At 45.2% G+C, this 16,789-nt stretch overlaps 1 protein-coding gene across 3 annotated transcripts in view; it reads right to left on the bottom strand.

Moving 5' to 3' along the window:
* Positions 1-599: 599 nt before the first annotated feature.
* Positions 600-16,789, bottom strand: part of LOC125709507 (cordon-bleu protein-like 1) — a 32,121-nt gene continuing 15,931 nt past the window's right edge. For all 3 annotated transcript variants that reach the window (XM_048978041.1, XM_048978042.1, XM_048978043.1), the window contains 12 exons: positions 13,377-13,565; positions 11,285-11,492; positions 10,796-11,021; positions 10,042-10,083; positions 9,832-9,932; positions 9,506-9,706; positions 8,983-9,103; positions 4,216-4,423; positions 3,917-4,005; positions 2,115-3,427; positions 1,407-1,584; positions 600-1,244 (listed from right to left, as the gene is read on the bottom strand). In XM_048978041.1, the coding sequence (XP_048833998.1) occupies positions 1,435-1,584; positions 2,115-3,427; positions 3,917-4,005; positions 4,216-4,423; positions 8,983-9,103; positions 9,506-9,706; positions 9,832-9,932; positions 10,042-10,083; positions 10,796-11,021; positions 11,285-11,492; positions 13,377-13,565 (2,848 nt within the window). In that variant the 3' untranslated portion in view covers positions 600-1,244; positions 1,407-1,434. The remainder of the gene's footprint in view (positions 1,245-1,406; positions 1,585-2,114; positions 3,428-3,916; positions 4,006-4,215; positions 4,424-8,982; positions 9,104-9,505; positions 9,707-9,831; positions 9,933-10,041; positions 10,084-10,795; positions 11,022-11,284; positions 11,493-13,376; positions 13,566-16,789) is intronic.

The raw sequence follows: 16,789 nt of genomic DNA, 5'->3' as shown, positions 1-16,789 counted from the left end.
TTTTATCATTCCTGAGGGAGGAATTATGAGCAAAACGACGTCCTTTTCATCTTTTTTTTGTTTGTTTTTGACTTCTGATTTCTGCTGCTGCCTTGGCCCACTTCAGCACATGGAAACAGAGAAAATAAAGAAAAACGAACACTTTGGGCAGCAGGTGGCGCTAGAACAAAGAATTCAGAGACTCCTTGTGATCTGAATTCAGGTAACCGTGTTGAGATGAACATTTTAACAAGCGTTTCACATTTTTGATAGTATTGGTGAGTTTAATCTCCTATGTAATCAAAAATATATGCTCCAAGACAGTCCATAATTGTCTTTCTGAAATGGTTAAAAGATTTAATTGGATTTCACTCTTACATAAGCTTATACATGGATGCCACAAGCAGACTGGCGTTTTCTCTCAACTACTAAAAGTCTACAAAAGTCTACAATATACAGCTGGTCCCAGTGCCTGTCTGTGTATATTCAACTTAAAGATAGACTTCTGGAATGAACCTCGTTGGTAACGTGGGGACTGCCTGTGTTGTGAAGAGTAAACTTAAAATAGGAAGATTTGAAAATCAATATTTTTTATTATATAGAAAATAAGAGCAGCTCTGTTTCATGGTTCCAGTTTCAGTTTATTCTGCTGGTTTCGTGTGAACAGTACAAGCAGGGAATCTAAACCAGAGAACAAGAATTTATTTACAACACATATAGAAAGGAGCTATAAACGAATCTGCCCAGCTATGCAGAAATTCTCTCTCTCACACACACACACACACCTCACTGCCATTGGCTGTCGCAATGACACAAGACAAAAGGTAAAATAAGGAAAAAAATATATATCTGATCAAAAAGATTCTTCAAGTCACTCCAGTGACTGATTTCTAAATATTCATCTTTTTTGTTTATAAAAATTACAACTTATTTTTATGCTAATAAATTAAACGAAAAATGTTAAATTGCAGAATTAACCTTTGATATTTGAAATTCGAATCAGATAAAACCAGCATTTTACAAAGAAATAATATAAATAGACAACGCAAAATACATAAATCAATAAGAAAACAGTATCCATATATTATCTGGAGATGAGAATTCATCTTGCGCTTTAACCTTGAAGTCTGCCCTACCTGAATGAGTACTTACACAGCCTCCTTACAAAAGGTCAGCTCAAGGTTAAACAGTTACATGCTCAATTCCTGTAAGCAATTCGCATTGGCTCGGTATTTGTAGAATTTCCATTAAGAAGTTTCAGGCACCTGTAAACATGCAAAGAACACGTTTAGAACATGACATACACAGAGCTCTTGTGCAAAAGATCCCAGAAGTGCCCAGAATTCCTGTGAAAATCGTCCTTGTGCGACAGGCAATGATGTGTCAGTGTATAGAGCAGTGACAAAGCAAAACGAGCAGCTACTCACTGCTGGCAGATCACAAGGCACGACGGAGTCACAACTGCAGTGGGCTTTCCGATGCTTCCTCAGCACCCGTCGCCATTTCAGGATGATTTGCTGGCTCACCATTCCAGCCAGGCCTGGAAATTTCTGCTTCCCGAGGCTCCATTGCATGTTCAGTGCTTGGCCACAGAGGGGTGCTCCCCTTCAAGGGAATTAATGGTTTGAAGTGTTTGCAGAAAGGCAAAGGGTAAAACCATAGACAAGAACTAGAGAGGTTGTTAAGGACATTAAAAAAATCCGTCTCAGAGGAATAATGTTGCATGGAAACATGCATGACTACGCGTCTGATTCACAAAGGCCTGCATTAATGCTGAAATGCCAAACCTCTATCCAAAGTGCCAAATAAAGCAAATAAAACACACACACACACACACACACACACACCGCTGACAGTCGCATACTCAGCTGAACAAAGGTCAATACTGTGAAAAATGCCACAAGCATTAAATACTGGTTTCTCTAAGAGAACATACTGTACATGGGACACATTGTTGGAGCCGGGCCTCATTTCCTGCTTTACTTTACAGTCAATGCTTCTAAAAATGCCCCACGTCTACATTCCTACGGCACAGGGACACAAAGCCATCACTGTATTTTAGGTCAGAGCACCTTGCACGGGCAAACCTTCACACGGACCGCCGAGACATGCCAAACCCACAAAGACCAACTTACCACGTTCTCCGAGGACTCCTTCTGCTCTACCACGAAGGTCAGGTCTGTGGGGGATGATGGGGTTGGAGAGAGGGAGCCTTGGTTAAGGGAGTTTGATCTCTTTACCGCCATGGCCACGGCCCGCGCAAAGGGGGAGGGGGCAGCCGGGATGAACGGCTTCGGTGCAGCGAAGGACCTCAGTTTCTCCAAGCTCAGCTCGGCCGACGGCTGGCGAGAGAATTTGGGCACCGATGTCCGCGGGGCCTTTTGCTGAGGATCTCCTCCTGCCTCCTCTTCCCAAAACACTGGAGGTGGAGGAGGGGGGAAGCCATCGTCACAGACCACCTTCTCAGGATGCTCCCTTTCGTCAGCGCTGCAGTGAGAGCTGCCGATCACGTCCTTATCCGCCGCGGAGGTTACATAGTACCCTGGCGTACGTTTCGGCAGCGACCAGCGGGAAGAAGCCGGCTTCGGTCTGACAGGGGGGGGCACTTTATTCTTCTTGCCTAGTTGTGGCGCGTCCGCCGTACCCTCAACATGAGGAAGAGGTGGTCCCGGAAAAGGTTCATCCCGTTCTGGGGTTGACGTTGGGCTACTAGCAGTATTGTTATGAGTGCCATTGTGCAATTGCAAATTATCCCTGAGAGAGAGGCTGTACAGTTCAGCCTTGTCACCCAAGTTTTGAGGTTGGCTAGTCTTTGAGGAAGGGACTACATGTTCAGATGAACTCTTTGAGGCCTCTGGAGGTACATCTGGAGCAGGAGCCTCTAGAGTCAGTTCCACTTCGAAGAACCGGAGCTTGTCCACTGATTTCGAGGGCACGATGGTGTAACTGGTGAGGCCCACCTTGGGCGTGTAGTCCCTCGTCAGCTCAATCGAGGGCTTCGGTTTGGGCTGCGAGTCCTTGATGTGAACGAGGGGCTGTTTGGTCACAGTGATAGTTTGGGCCTCACAGGGCGCTCCTGACAGAACCGGATCAGGACCACCTTCCTCTGTAGATGTGGACATGTCCCTCTTCAGCTGGGGCCGGTCAAGTGAGAAGCCAGGTGAGGGTGGAGTTTTCGGTAGCGAAGGTGGTGTGTCCGGAGAAGAGGAAGTCGGTGCCTTCACACTTCCTGGATGGTCAGTCTCCAAAGTACCTGTGCTCAATGGATCCAAAGCCTGTACTCCTACCTCCTGGCTTGTGGGCTGGAGCTTAGTGCAGGGCGGTGTGGGGCTCTCATGTGCGAGGGGGGGCAGGTTCATAGGTTCTCCAGTGACGCTCTTATTTTCATCGCCAACCAATTCCGGGATTTTTCCACAGGGCACTTTCTCCTGCTCATTCTTTTCATCACCTGGGAATAAACAAAGACGAAATACCCTTTCAATCAGCCACCAGCATAACATTTCCCCAGCTCCCTTTACAGAACTGGGTGTAAATTTTAGTAACCCTTAAAGCATAATGCAGTACAAAGCATCCTTAATTCTTATACTAACCATTATAATGCACTATGAAGGTATTCATAGGGCATTATAGATGAGAGCTTCATAGAACATTCATAATGCATCATAATCATGGCTATAACGTATTATGCCTTTTTAAAATCTTTACAGCCATTTAAATTTACTTTATGAATGCATCATAATGCAGTATGAATGTATGTATAATGCATTCCTATGACTACCTTAAATGTTACCAAAATTTTGTGATGCAAGAAATTGATTATTCTAACTATAAGTCTGTATGCAACCCATTTTACAAGACAGAATCGCACACACACACTACAAGCATAGAGTGTCAGTGTTTTATTCCATAAAAGTGGATGCATCAAGTGTTGATTTACCTACGACTTTGTGTTCTGGATGAATGGCTTCATCGACATCCAGTGCTTTTTCGAAGCTCTCTTTATGGTTCATAGGAATCCCAGCTTCCCTGTCAAAATCAAAATGCGAGATGGTTTGGGAAGGGGGTGTGGCAGTAACGCGGTAAGCCAAAGATCCCAAAGGCATTCCCCCAGTACGTTTTATTGAATTGATTAAAAGTTATTCAAACAAAAAAGTCCATTTACGTTTTAGTAACCATGCAACCCCCCCCAATGCCCTCATGGCAGAAATCCCGGACGTCCTTCTCAATATTTCGTACTTGCCATCTGAGGACGGCCCAACGGGCCCATTCACCGTCGCCCCTTCCAGTGGGGTGGAGCCCTGCATCTCGATGTACATGGTATCAGGGGCGGATTTCTCCACGATGCCGGTGGGCTCTCTGGGGCGGTGGTCACCATGGTGGATCTCGCCGACGACGCCGGGACCGGTGGAGGACGCGCAGGCAGAGGCCTCGGAGATGGCCGCTCCTGCCAAGGCAGCGGCAGAAATCAGGAGCCAAAAACAACAAAAAGATGAAAAGGACGTCATGTCAGTAAAAGGGGGAGGTACATTTAAGAAAGTGGGTTCTCTTAGAAAGGGGATAGGAAACAAAAACCACCATCACTGCCACCAGTCACGAGATTCATCTTGCAAACGTTCAGAGGACGTTGGATGCTGCCATATTCTTACAGTACCAGCTAGAAATCTGGGCACACTTACTCATGGAAAGTATTCTTAGCGCTTTTCCCTACATTTTAGTATAATTATAAAGACATCAAGACTATGAAATAACAAATGGAACTATGCATTAAGCAAAGAAAGTGTTAAATGAAGAAGAAAAACATTTGCTGGTTGGGGGGAGGGGTGAGATGCGGTGGTTCTGGAGGTTGGTAGAGGGATCCCACCACTGGGCCCTTGAGCAAGGCCCTTACCCACAACTGTTCCAGGGAATGGCTGACCCTACAGACTCCTCTCTGTCCCCTGTGATGGCCTCCCCGGATCCTCTTCCAGCTGTCCACATACATGCTGAGCACTCACTCATCGGCTGCTTTCCTTACACTCTCTGGTCAAACTCCTCCCTATCCATCACTGCTGGGTTTAGGTCACCCCCATCATGGCACCCCCCCACTATCCTTCTTGGTGGGTCATCTGAATGGCCATGATACATGCTTTATTTGCCATTTGCCCAAGAACAGATACATCCTGCTTTCAATAGCTTGGGGGCCACAGCGCAGGGTCAGCCGGCGTGTGATGTACTCGCCCGAGCACTTAAGTGCACAAGACGACACGCTTCAAAAAGCAAAAGCTTCGCTCCTGCTCTCAGTGTGAAAGCAGCAGCTGTGACTGTTACACAGAGTGAGATCCACTAGCAGCCTCGCATCCTTCGATCTCCTCTGCAGCCGAGGAGATAAAACCGAGCTCCACAGCCATCGAGCGAAGCGGCACCATTAGGGAAGGCAAATGTGTGAGGGAGCACATCAACAAACCAGTCAGCTGGCTGCCTTTCAGGGCCAGAGGGGGCTGAACATTCACAGGGAGAGACGCAAGCAGACAGAAACCAGGGTTTATAGGTCACCATTTAATTATTAAAATGCTGGAGAAAACCCATTTGCTACAGAGACTAACCTTAATAAAAAGTATCACAAACTATTTGTATACATCTAAAAAGGTTAAACTATCAACATGGAAAATACAAAGCAACAGAAGAGAAAAACAGTAGAGAATAAGAAAGAGGAGAAAAAGAAACAGAAGATAAAAACTGAATTTGAAAAGAAAGGCAGATAATCTTAGAAAAGACACAGTACAGGGCTGTTAACTGCACATGTATGATACTAGTCTCTAAATTAAGCCAATCACAGCACACCTGGCTTTGGCACATGGATTCTGAGGACAGGAAGCAAATTCTATGGATGCAGACGACCAAATCAGCTCCAAAGTTGTGGGCGTTACTATGGAGGTGCTGAAATTGGCCTCTTCTGTAAGAGCTAATCCTCGCTCTCTCCAGTCCGCTTTTTCACGCTGTACTGAGTGCCAATGATAGGCCTTGTGCTCAAACACACACTTGTTCCTGACAGGGTTTGTCATGCACGCCCAAATTCAACACAATCCACTCAAATGCTCCAAGTTAAAAGGTATAAGGAAATAAAACTAGGATGAACAATCGAAAGATGGACCGATCTGTGAATGGATATAGAAACCCACCCATTCATCGTCAACTTATCCAATATAGAGGGACAGTTTGAGGAGTTTTTTGAAGGTTACTTTTCTCCAGTTAAAGAAGTAATATAAGGGCTAAAAGGACATGGCAATATCTGTTTTCTCCTTAAATAAAATCAGTAGAGTTGCACGTATTAAAACTGATTACCACATAATTGATGACTTCCGGATACAAACACACACTTGGGTTCTGGGAATGACACAGAAAGTATGACAAACATTAGTAGCTGATCGAAAAGAAAACAAGCTAGTATCACAAAGAAGGGGAATAGGACACATCAAATGGGGGGGGTCTTAAAGGAGAGAGCACCAAGCAGTGGAAGGGCAGCAGGTGAAGAGGGGGAGCCTTTGGAGAGGGGGGGGCAGGGACGTAGAGCAGAGCAGGGCACAGAAGGCCTTTGGGGAGAGTCAGGCACTTTGGTCCAGCGAATCTGCAGGCAGGAAGAGAAGCACGATTTAAGCAAAGCCTGATGAATAACGAGGACGGCACAAGTGTGACAAGCCACTGCTTCCCGACCCAAGAGGGGGTCCCAGGACCATTGGGGAAAAACTGAAAATCATTTCTAAATGTTGGACTTTGCAGTGCATAAAGAATTGTGTTACTATTCCTGCACTATGATCCATTAACCAGTACTGCATTATTTCTGTGGGAAATAAATATGGTCCAAAATGTAAATAATTTGCGCCGTGCCTTAATGACCAAGGGGACACGTGGCTCCTGAGAGCTTGGCAGCTGAGAGCCAGTGCTGCAGGCAGACCTGACCAGCCGGATGAGCTTCTCTGCATTTAGAGGCCTGTGAGAGTGCGGCTTCCCGGATCTCCCACTCTGGTTATGCTGGAGGCAGACAGGTGCTGCCGGTCACATAACAGCCAGTCATTTCCTGACTAGATGATGACCACCCGACAGAGCAGCTGTAGAAATAGGCAGCCTTCACTGGGACACTGACCGAAACCTCACACCTGCAGTCTTCCTATAGAAGTTTTCGTATTAAAAGCGGAGACAGACGCCATTAGTGGTCTGTAGCTCTTTGTACTACAGCTTTTAGGCTGGTACCAGAGTAGCTGGGGCTGCCCGGAAGAGGAAAAAATAAAATAAAATACTAAATCAAACCCAAACAGCGGATCACCAGGAAGCCCACTTGTGTCGGAGAATTTATTAAATTTTAACAGAAAAAGCAGAAATGGACACGAAAATCCGAGGGAAGAATTGCTTTCTCAGCAAAAACTGCTGAACACTGTTTCATAGCAACCACTAGATGGCAAAACAAACTGTTAAACCAGCTTCCCTAAAAGAACAGAATGCCAGACATGGGAAATCCTGGCCACATCCGCATGCTGGTTACCTAGCAACGGAGATACATGGACGTCCATTCATTGCTCAGGGAAACCAGTTCAGGGCAGTAAAGCAATCCTTCCTACTTGGTGAAAATGCCTGATAGGGAATATGGGACTGTGGCAGACAGGGACACTAATATTAGCTTAAGCTGGGGGAAGGTGAACTGCACTCCTGGAGCCCAGAAACCACCAGAAGACCACCTCTGACAGGAGCCATGGAAGAACCTCTGACAAAGGAAGTACAATTCCTCCACACGACTCAAAGACCCTGAATAGGACAAGCAGTTGGACGATAGGCAAGACTAACCTAGATGAATGTCAGCCTTCCTAAAATGAGCCAATCCACATGGTATGGAAATGTATAAGGGTTCCCCCTACAGGCAGACACTGCAACTCAGCCGGTGGGTTCATGGACAGCCATTTTACATGAGGCTGCCCCTTCTGGCAGACAGAGGAGCTGCACTGAGCTCTCCAGAGTATGGAAGTGTGATCAGGTCTCTCTGGAGCAAGTTTCTCCTTCACACAAGCAGCAGACCATCAGTGGGGCCAGACTGGAATTGGCCTCCCCATGATACATTTTGCCAACCAGGAGGGAGGTGGTTCCCAACAATGAATTTTGCTGAGTGTACCCCCCCCCATGGGACAAGCAGTAAAGTTAGCTCCGGCTATAAAAATGTTTGCTGGTCCACATACGCAGTCTGCAGCCACTCCAGCCCTGCTGTTTGATGTCATGCAGACTGTACATGGTAATTATGAAAGAATGACTGATGGGGGCGCCCTTTCAGATCACCAGTCCGACGAGGTCACGACGACCCCCCCCCCCCCCCCCCTCCTTCAGGCCAGGCAACAATGGAGCAGGCAAAGCAGGACCTGGCCAGATTAAATACGTGATATACTGGGATATTGCTCAGTTCCACACACACACACACACACACACACACACACACACACACACCATGGGAGAAGTCTGAGCCCCTCTCTGATCCTCTGCTCCACTCACCTCCGCTCCATCTGAGCTCCAGGCCACACTGAGCGCTATACGGTTAAGCCCATAACCAAAATGAAGGCCCACTGAGAGACTCTCCCCTGTGCTCACAGACACGGCAAATCAGCACGAGCTTCTGAAAACCCCCACAAGGCAAATCAGGACAGACGCCAGACCTCTGGCCTTGGAGAATGATCTTAAAAGCGGCTCCTCCCCAGGGATCATGTGACAGCCACCACCCAGCAGCCTAGTTACAAACGCTGCATTATATCACCACCGATATACCAAGAGAAATAAAGGCTCCCATATTCAACCATTTCAGCAGAGTACAGAGCAGAGCGCTTTGGAAAGTTCTAAGCTAAATTAAATGACTGGCGATTAATTTTAAAAAAAAAAAATATATGAGCGCTTAACAGGCATCATATGGGATGATGTCACTAATCACACACTCGGTGTTTACGCAGAGAGAGACAACGCACACCCATGCAATTTAGACAAGTCTCAACAGACCTTTAACACTCTCGTCCAGTGACGTTTCATCTATAGTGACGGCACGAGGGGGTGGGGGCGCCCTCCTCTTGGTGCTTTTCAGGGAAGTCTCGGAGAATCCCCGCATGAGCCGGCCTCTTTCCTAAACACGAGACACAAACAATATTCCTGAGTTTAGCTCACACCCAGTGAGCCACTGGGGCATCTTATAGCTCTTACGGAGTATTAATATTCAAACAATAAAAACACTGCTTAAACCACTTTCTCAACTGGTAGGTCTTGGGACCATTTTCACTGGGTTGCACAGTGGGTGGGGGAAAAAAAAAGTAGAAATTTGCTTTCAGTAACTGCGCATAACAACAAATTTGGGTCACTTAATGACCAAGGAAAAATGTGGTTCCTGAGGCTACGGCAGGCTGAGAAACCGCTTAAGCGCAGCCTTTTACTCAATGGACACGAATGTTTCCCAAAAGTCACATGACCAAAGCTCGACCATCCCCGTGCTGTGATGTCATCAGAGCTGAGGGAGCGACGTCCAGCAGACCTGACGGCCTTCGGGGTGCAGCCCGAGTTTGACAGGGCTCTCCTGCTGGCTGAGATCTGACGGGGGATGGAGGGCAGGTGTGACGGGAGGCGCTGGAGCACGCCTCTTCATGGACACGTTGGTGCTGGAGGGGGCTATGGCCATGCTCTCCGGCCTCTTCCTGGCCAGGATGGGGGAGGTAGAAGCACTCATGGGTACAGCCTGAAAAATGATTCGAGGTAGAATGTTCAGTGATGCAGCCGGTCCTCCGGTAAGAAACACGCTCTCCTATGGAGCTTAGAGATGGAAACGCTCCAGCCGCACGCGAGTGGAAAGGCTTCACCTACCTGCTCAGTCTTTTTTTTACTCTTTCTGAACAAGCTGCCGAACAGCCCTCTGTTCTCTTTGTCCTTCAGAACCCTCCCCTTTGCAGGTCCATCTGTCTCTTCTGCAGAGCAGATACAGAGATAATCAGAGCACAGCTCATCCGCACTGTTCGCATTGCAACGTTTGCAGTGAATGCAAATAGCTTGCGGGATCGCATTTCAAAACCTTACCCTGATGGACGAAGGAAGCCGGGTGATATGCATTCACCCCACCTGTTAGAGAGGGAGCAGTACTTAACACAGCACCTTGAAATATGACAGCAACAATACTTGTGTGGTACCTTCAGATTATTAATGCCATGCAGAACCTCCAGCTTTGGAGGTGCAAGGCAACAGTGTTCCCAACTGCATCAGCCCCAATTCATACAACAACAACAACAACAACAAACAACGAATCGCACAATTGCAGACAAACACTCAGCAAATACACACACACACACAAGAGACACAGAGGGAGAATCTGGGAATAGAGAGTCAATGTAATTGTAGGAAAAATCTTGTAACTTGGAAAGACGTTTGTAATGGTGACGTAAAAACCATCATCCCTGCTGTTAAAAATGTCCCACCTCCATAAAGCATATGCTTACTTGCATTCTCAGATATTTATGCTATTCAGTTAGTACTCTACTCCACATCAAAAAGGACACATGTACTGTACGCACCCGTCACTGTAAAACAGTGCTACATTTTTTTGCTTTTGTTTAGTACCACCCAATTCGTGTGCAGTTCATCAGGTTGAATGAAATCGTTAGTGCAGATGACAACAGAGCACGCCTGGTTTCAAAACAGGGGTGTGAAGACTTCTGTTATTCTTGTGTCACCATTTATTGTGGTTGCATATGTATTACATTTGTATACAGGCCTTGGAGATTACAGCCAGCTTCCTCGCACAAGAGCAAAGCACATTCAGCCTGATTCCTCTTACCTTTAATGTCCCTGGCATAAAGTTCCCGCAAGCCATAGTCATTTAGAGACTTTGTCAGGTCCAGAGGCTCCTCGGAATTCACGTCTCTCAATAAAAGTGTGGTCTTCGGGTTAAATTCACATTTTTCACAAATGGCTGGTACGAGGCTCTCTAGAGGAGCTTGGGGACTGACCCTCAGAATGGTCTTCTGTGTCTTCTTGTGGTTTATTATCAGGCGGACGGTAGCCTAGCGGGACATTAAACACAAAGTCAAAAAAGCAAAGCTGAAAGGGCACTTAGGAACGGTACGTGAGCTAAGTTCCAGCAAGGCAATAAATTGCATACGAGCTAAGCTCAAACAAGACTGCACATACAACTCAATGGCGAACTATGAATGAAGGCGTGTTACAGCCACTGGAATTTCAGAGATGTGAACAGGAACAGTAAGTTTGGGTGTCGACTTAAAAACATGACAACAAAAAGAGGGAAAAAAATTATATTAAATTTTACCTCTGGCAAATGAGGGCCTGTCTTTTTGTTCCTGTCTTCCGCGCCTTTGGGTTTTATTAGGATCTTCTCTGCCTCCAAGGAGCCTATCAGAGAGTTGGGCTTGAACTTGATGTCGTTCCTGTTAGCAGAGATGAGCTCGATGGTGTGGCTGGAGGGGTTCAGGCGGTACTGTGCGCACAGTGTCACCAACAGGTCCATCACAGGCTCGCTGGAAAACACACACAGAAGGTCACAGAGGTTCTTAATGCAAAACGAAACCCACACCATGATATAAAAACCACTTGACATACGTTTTCATTTCACCCCTTTGAGATTTCACGTACGTTTCCAAAGTGAACAAGCAAAATAAACAATTACAATAACAGACACCAGAGATCAGTATTAAATTCAATGAAAAAAAAAACGTATATTCTGCACAGAAGAGTACTAGTTACTGAATCTAATTTTTCAACATCAATGTTTAGTACTGTTAGCAAGTCTCCCTGCATTTGAACCAGTGAATAAAGCACCAAATTACTGGTTAGCTAACTTAGCGAGTCATCTGTCATATTCTGGAAGTCGAAAAGGCGGCTCTGAGAAACGCTGCCTTACTGGGTTGATTTCAGCGACTTTACAGAACCAAGCGTACCTCGGCTGCTCGGGTCCGTCTCGGGACACCAGCTCTCAAAGCAGCAGGAAGGATCACAGCCACAGCTTAAGTGACACCAGAGGGTCCGATATCATGGTAAAGGATGATGGGCTATTCGAAACGTCATAACAACCAAAATGGAAGCAACACATGCCAGACTACAGGCATTAAACTAAACATTTGCTCAGTGTTCTAGGTCAATTTAAGTTTTGTTAGCAGCACTTAGGCAATATAAAAGATCCCCATCCAGTCTACACACTATTACACAACTTAGAAACTGATTTAACAAAATACTTAATTCTTGAAATGCACTTCTACAGATACAGAAGTAATGAATGCATTTCACCATTTCACTCTGAGGGTATGAAACATGCAGCCTGAAAGTTTATAGAATTGCGAGAACAGAAGATAAAGAAAATCCACAATAAATTCCTTTAGACTCCATTACGGGATGTCAGCACACAGGTCCCAAGGAGCACTAGAAACCAGGTTTTAGGAGACAGATTTTCAACACATGAAACAGTGAGTGGATCCCTGTTATTACTGTGCACTTATGATCTGTGGTGCTCCAGCAAGGGGGCGGGGGGGGGGGGGGGGGGGGGGGGAAGGAGCCGAGGTAGAAAATTTCACCAAGGAGTGTTTCCGATTTTAGTTTCAGGTAGGCTAGATCGGCTTTTTCCAATCCAGTCCTCAGGGACCCACAAAACAGTTCACATTTTTGCACCCTGGGAGGGAGCAAAAATGTGGACTGCCTGGCAAGATTGCGGTGTGTTTAAGCACCACCACGGTGCTGCGATTCACAATGTTAATGGTGCAAAAGCGGGCAAGGGGAGTTACATAGGATCACACTGCACCACTCTATTGCCAGAAAACATGACAAACTTCATAGGTACCAAGGGTGAATACAACTATTTCAAGGAAACTCAACTTCCCTAAACTTAAGTAAATTATTGCATATGACTTTACATGCATAAAAGAAAAGAACTCATAAAAACCAAATATAAAATTAAACATATACTTAAAGTGCGGGAATTACATGTGACCTTCGTCCCAGTTAGAACAAGTGTCACTGCCAGTCTTTCATAAGCCAGATGCAGGTCTGGGCAACAGGAACTAATAAAACTGCCTTAAGCACTGCAGCAATACAACAACAATGATCGGCATAGCCAATCTGCCAGTAGCAGAAAGAGATACGAGAGAAATCCACAGCAGATAAAAATTGGCAGTGATTTACCGAGTCCACAAATAAAGCTCTTTGTGATGACCTCAAAGGCCCATTATGACCTTACTCCTCCAACAGTTAGAAATACAAAGAGCTAGGTAATTGTTGTGCATTTTCCTTATGCATGTTCCCATGCATCTCAGTACACCGTTTCCTTCCAACATCCAGCCCGGAAGAGCAGCCCCAGCACACGCATCACTTCCTGTATGCTTTAAGAAACAAACAGAGGAAATGTCCCTCACCTGCCATTGATGATGGCCGTCTTCTCCGCCCCTCCTGGCAGAACCACAGCCAGCTTCAGCTCCCTGTTGACCAGGTTCTCCTTCTGGTCCATGGCTGCTTGCGGAAACCCTAGCGATCCCTGGGGGGGCCGCCGAACATCCGAGCTCTTGGTCGCAGGTGGCACGGGGGGGGCTCTCCTTTTGGATGATCTTCAGAAAGGGGAGAGGAAGGAGTGGGGGGGGGAGGGGCAGAGGCCGCTGAAAAATATGTGGAAGTCATGGAGCTGCAGGGCATTCTTCTTGAGGGTATTAATTTGGTAAGTGACTGTCTCAGCACATGCGTCATACAGACACACACCTCGGTGACAGAGCATTAATCTGCACTGTCAGGGATTTCTGTCACGCAACAATGTCCTACGGGAGGGGGAGGGTGGAAACACAACATAGGGAAACTGTACTACAAGGGCACTGTTCCAGCCTTAAGAGCCTCAATGCAAGGCATAGGGCATCGGTTATGGTAATTTACAAAAAGTAGAATTCACTTGACAGCTCGCCAGGGGAGCACGTGATTTATACAAAATAAATAAGATAATGTAGGATGCTAGATCATGTTCATAGACACTGTTTACCGTGTCTGATATTTGCATTGTACTGCAAGTCGCAAGGCAAACAAGCAAAAGAAGTTTCTTTGAAAGGTGTCCCTCACAAACTACCACTAGCATAATTCCCTCAACACGGATGATTATCGAGAAGAAAAAGGTCTAAACATCTCATGATTAGTTTGTCACATTAAGTTTTCTGGAAATTATGTTTTTGAAGCACGCCTTACTGATAATACTTTAAACACCTTCGGCTTGCCTCAAACTCTCTCACGATTTTTAGCACCTCAGAAAATACCTTAAATAAGAGAGGAATTACATCATTCCAATTTAAGGGACAGCGAGTATTAAGTGGGAGCGCCGTGGATGACTTTACAACCAGTCACAGGACACAGCAACGGGCACAATCGCTTGTTTATTTAAGAGGGAAGAGATTAAACAAGGAGATTAACATCCTTCATACCCTGGTGTAAAGAGATCAGAATGCAGTTAGAAGTATGGGTGTGCGATTTGGCGATATTAGATCATGAACGATTAAAATATCTCCATGTTCTGCCTTTGCAGAGGTCATTCGTTTCACACTACAGTGCACATTCTGTCTGAGTTCTACGGCTCGTACACACATCTAAAAGTTGTTTTGTTGGCCAAATCTGTTTCGAAGCACCAATAAACTGGCAATAGCAAACAGTAGGTAGTGCTTTGGATGACTTCCTCTCTCCCTTTCTCTCGTCCCAGCGTGCAGCACATTCGCAAGGTAGAGCTAAGATGACACGAGTTGGTATGTAAAAAGAATTCAATATCAGCAATATGGAACTTGCTTGGATTTTCCAAACCCGACATGCCACAAACACGTTAGCTGCACAATTCGCAAAAATAAGGTTCGCAAGTTGGATGGCGGCACGAAGAACCTTATTCACCAGCCCGAAAGAAAACCCCCGAGTGTGCGCCAAGGGTTTCGTTTAGGTTTCGTTACCTTATAGGGCTATTTTTTTTTTTTAATAGGGGAAGTAGTTTAGTTGTACTGTTCAGTAACTTGCAAATTAGTCATGAAAAAGAATAACATTATTGATCGTGATCCTGCTTGGAAAAAAAATCATATGATATGATTATTCTTGCTGGATCAGCCACCCCAACTCGGAAATTTGTCCTTTTGAATGATTTCCCTGATTATTTAGATCAGGGGTCTCGCTCCAGTCCTGTGTAACTTAGCTCTTTCCCCGTTCCACCGTAAATAATTCAGCTCAAGAGCTGTGTGGTAATTAGCACAAGGAGTCGAACCAAGTGTGTTAAATGAGGGGAAACCCAAAAATGTGCAGGGCTCCGGCCCCCCAGGACTGGAGTTTGACACCCATGAGTTGGATGGAAAAGCTGGGCTAGGGCATTGGGAGTGTTTATCAATGTCTATACTATGAAAAAATAAGTCACACCCCCCCCCCCCCCCCAAAATACCATATTATGCTTAAATTTTGTTTACAAAGCTGTAAGGGGTCTACAACATTCACAGAATGGTTGTCAGTCAGATTTTACCCATTACTCCATGAGCCTCCATGCAAATACAACGAAAACATGCTAACACAGGCAATTCTTTATTACAAAAATGTAACCTGGCTAAGTAACAAACGATATAAATGTAAAGTTTTTATCCAAGAGCTCCAGCAGTGGATTACGACAAAATCCAAAGCTGAAGAAAATAACTACTGAAGCTGATACAGCCCTGAAGTCCATAACCAGGCATACAGCCGGTCAGCAGGGTGTATGATGACAGGGTTTCACATGCAATACAGTACATGGCTGTGGGTAATGGATATTACTCATACCAATACTCTAACAGCATGATGTGTTTACTAGATATTACGAAACACAAACTTGAAAAATACTCTGATGCCCAATGTTAAGCACACCAAATAAAATACCACTTCTTGGAAACGCTAGGGCACTGAAATGGAAATTATGAATGTCCACCGTAAATTTTTGCTTTTAATCATTTATGGGCTTAAGATTATTCCAAACGTTTATGGTTACATATAAAAGGAAGGAGTGCATTTCAGAAGGGATTCCTCTCACCGAAGGACCTGTTTAAGTTTGACTACAAACAGCTGTTAAAACTGAGGCTGCCTGGGGTTGAGCACGACAATCTCTCTCTATTTACTACAGAAACTTGTTTTTAAGAAGAAAAAAATGGGATTTTATCTTCTCATCAAATGTTGAAAATTTAAAAAAAAAAAAAGTCAGCTTTAAGAGATAAAGCTAGCTTTCGTTAACTTAAAGCTCCAGCAGTGCTTTAAGTGTGTAAATTTAAGTGTGTAAATTTTAGTGTGTAAATTTAAGGTGAAATCGTGAAGTAAGAACTTCTCAGTGGAATTTGAGAAATTCACCCACTGGATAAGCTCCTTGACACCACAGGGTTGGAGAGACTAAAACCAAAATTGCCTGTGAAGTTGGGCTCCTCAAAGTTGTCAATAAAACATACCGTTCAGGAATTTAACACATATTGCATCTCATTTTAGATAAATAAAATTACTTGCTGCAATGCAATAGCTACCCTGTAGTCTGCTGCCAGGGCCTCAAACTTAAATAACCTGGGGGCCACTTGAGCTTCTTTTTTTAGCCAATCCAAGTGAGAATTTAAAAAAAAAGTGTAACGTTAATAGTCTGGTAATCGGTGGTGGGGGAGGGGGTGACAGCGATTAAACCCTCCCGAGAAGATTTCAGTTGCAGTTTCTGAGATTCCAGTGAACCATGTCAGGCTTTGGAGGGAGAGGAAAACGACTCACCTGACAGAAACAGTAAATTACTGCCACTCACATATATGCTTTCACCCCAAAGTCTAGCCCC

This window comes from Brienomyrus brachyistius, chromosome 16, assembly GCF_023856365.1.
Source record: "Brienomyrus brachyistius isolate T26 chromosome 16, BBRACH_0.4, whole genome shotgun sequence".
Lineage (NCBI taxonomy): Eukaryota > Metazoa > Chordata > Actinopteri > Osteoglossiformes > Mormyridae > Brienomyrus > Brienomyrus brachyistius.
The sequence above is the reverse complement of the archived record's forward strand: the minus strand, read 5'-3'. Positions and strand labels throughout refer to the sequence as shown.